Consider the following 503-nt stretch of genomic DNA (forward strand, 5'->3'; position numbering starts at 1 on the left):
TGCTGCTGCTGCTGTTGCTGCTGCTGTTGCTCTTCTTCTTTCTGCCACACTGCCTTCTCTCTGCAATTCATGCCTCTACTGCTGCTGCTGCTGCTGTTGCTGCTGCTGCTGCTGTTGCTGCTGCTGTTGCTGCTGCTGCAGGTGATGCGAACAACAGCTACAGCGGTTGGTGCTGCAGCAAATGCTGGCAGCGAGGACGACGTCGGCGCCTTCATCCGCACGTTGCTGCTGCTGCCCCCCAGCAGCAGCAGCAGCAGCAGCAGCAGCAGCAGCAGGAGCAGGAGCAGCAGCAGCAGCAGCAGCAGCAAGGGAAAGTATACACTTTTGATTGCTCAGGATTCTGGCGTGATTAGCGTGGTGTCTTCGCTGCCGGATTTTGCTGCTATTGCTTCTCCTGCTGCAGCAGCAGCAGCAGCAGCAGCAGCAGCAGGCAAGCAGCAGCAGCAGCAGCAGCAGCAGCAGGAGAAAGGAGACAGCAGCAGCAGCGCAGCTTGTCTCCTTGG

At 58.8% G+C, this 503-nt stretch overlaps 1 protein-coding gene across 1 annotated transcript in view; it reads left to right on the plus strand.

Annotated features, from left to right (window-relative positions):
* The window catches only part of EMH_0051530 (WD-40 repeat protein, putative), a gene marked incomplete at both ends in the record, with an annotated part of 5,821 nt that overhangs the window by 2,697 nt on the left and 2,621 nt on the right, over window positions 1-503 (plus strand). Inside the window, one exon of the mRNA XM_013496763.1 lies at window positions 142-501. Within this exon, the coding sequence (XP_013352217.1) occupies window positions 142-501 (360 nt within the window). The remainder of the gene's footprint in view (window positions 1-141; window positions 502-503) is intronic.

Source organism: Eimeria mitis, genomic scaffold (assembly GCF_000499745.2).
Source record: "Eimeria mitis Houghton genomic scaffold, Emh_scaff2283, whole genome shotgun sequence".
In the NCBI taxonomy this organism is placed as follows: Eukaryota; Apicomplexa; class Conoidasida; order Eucoccidiorida; family Eimeriidae; genus Eimeria; species Eimeria mitis.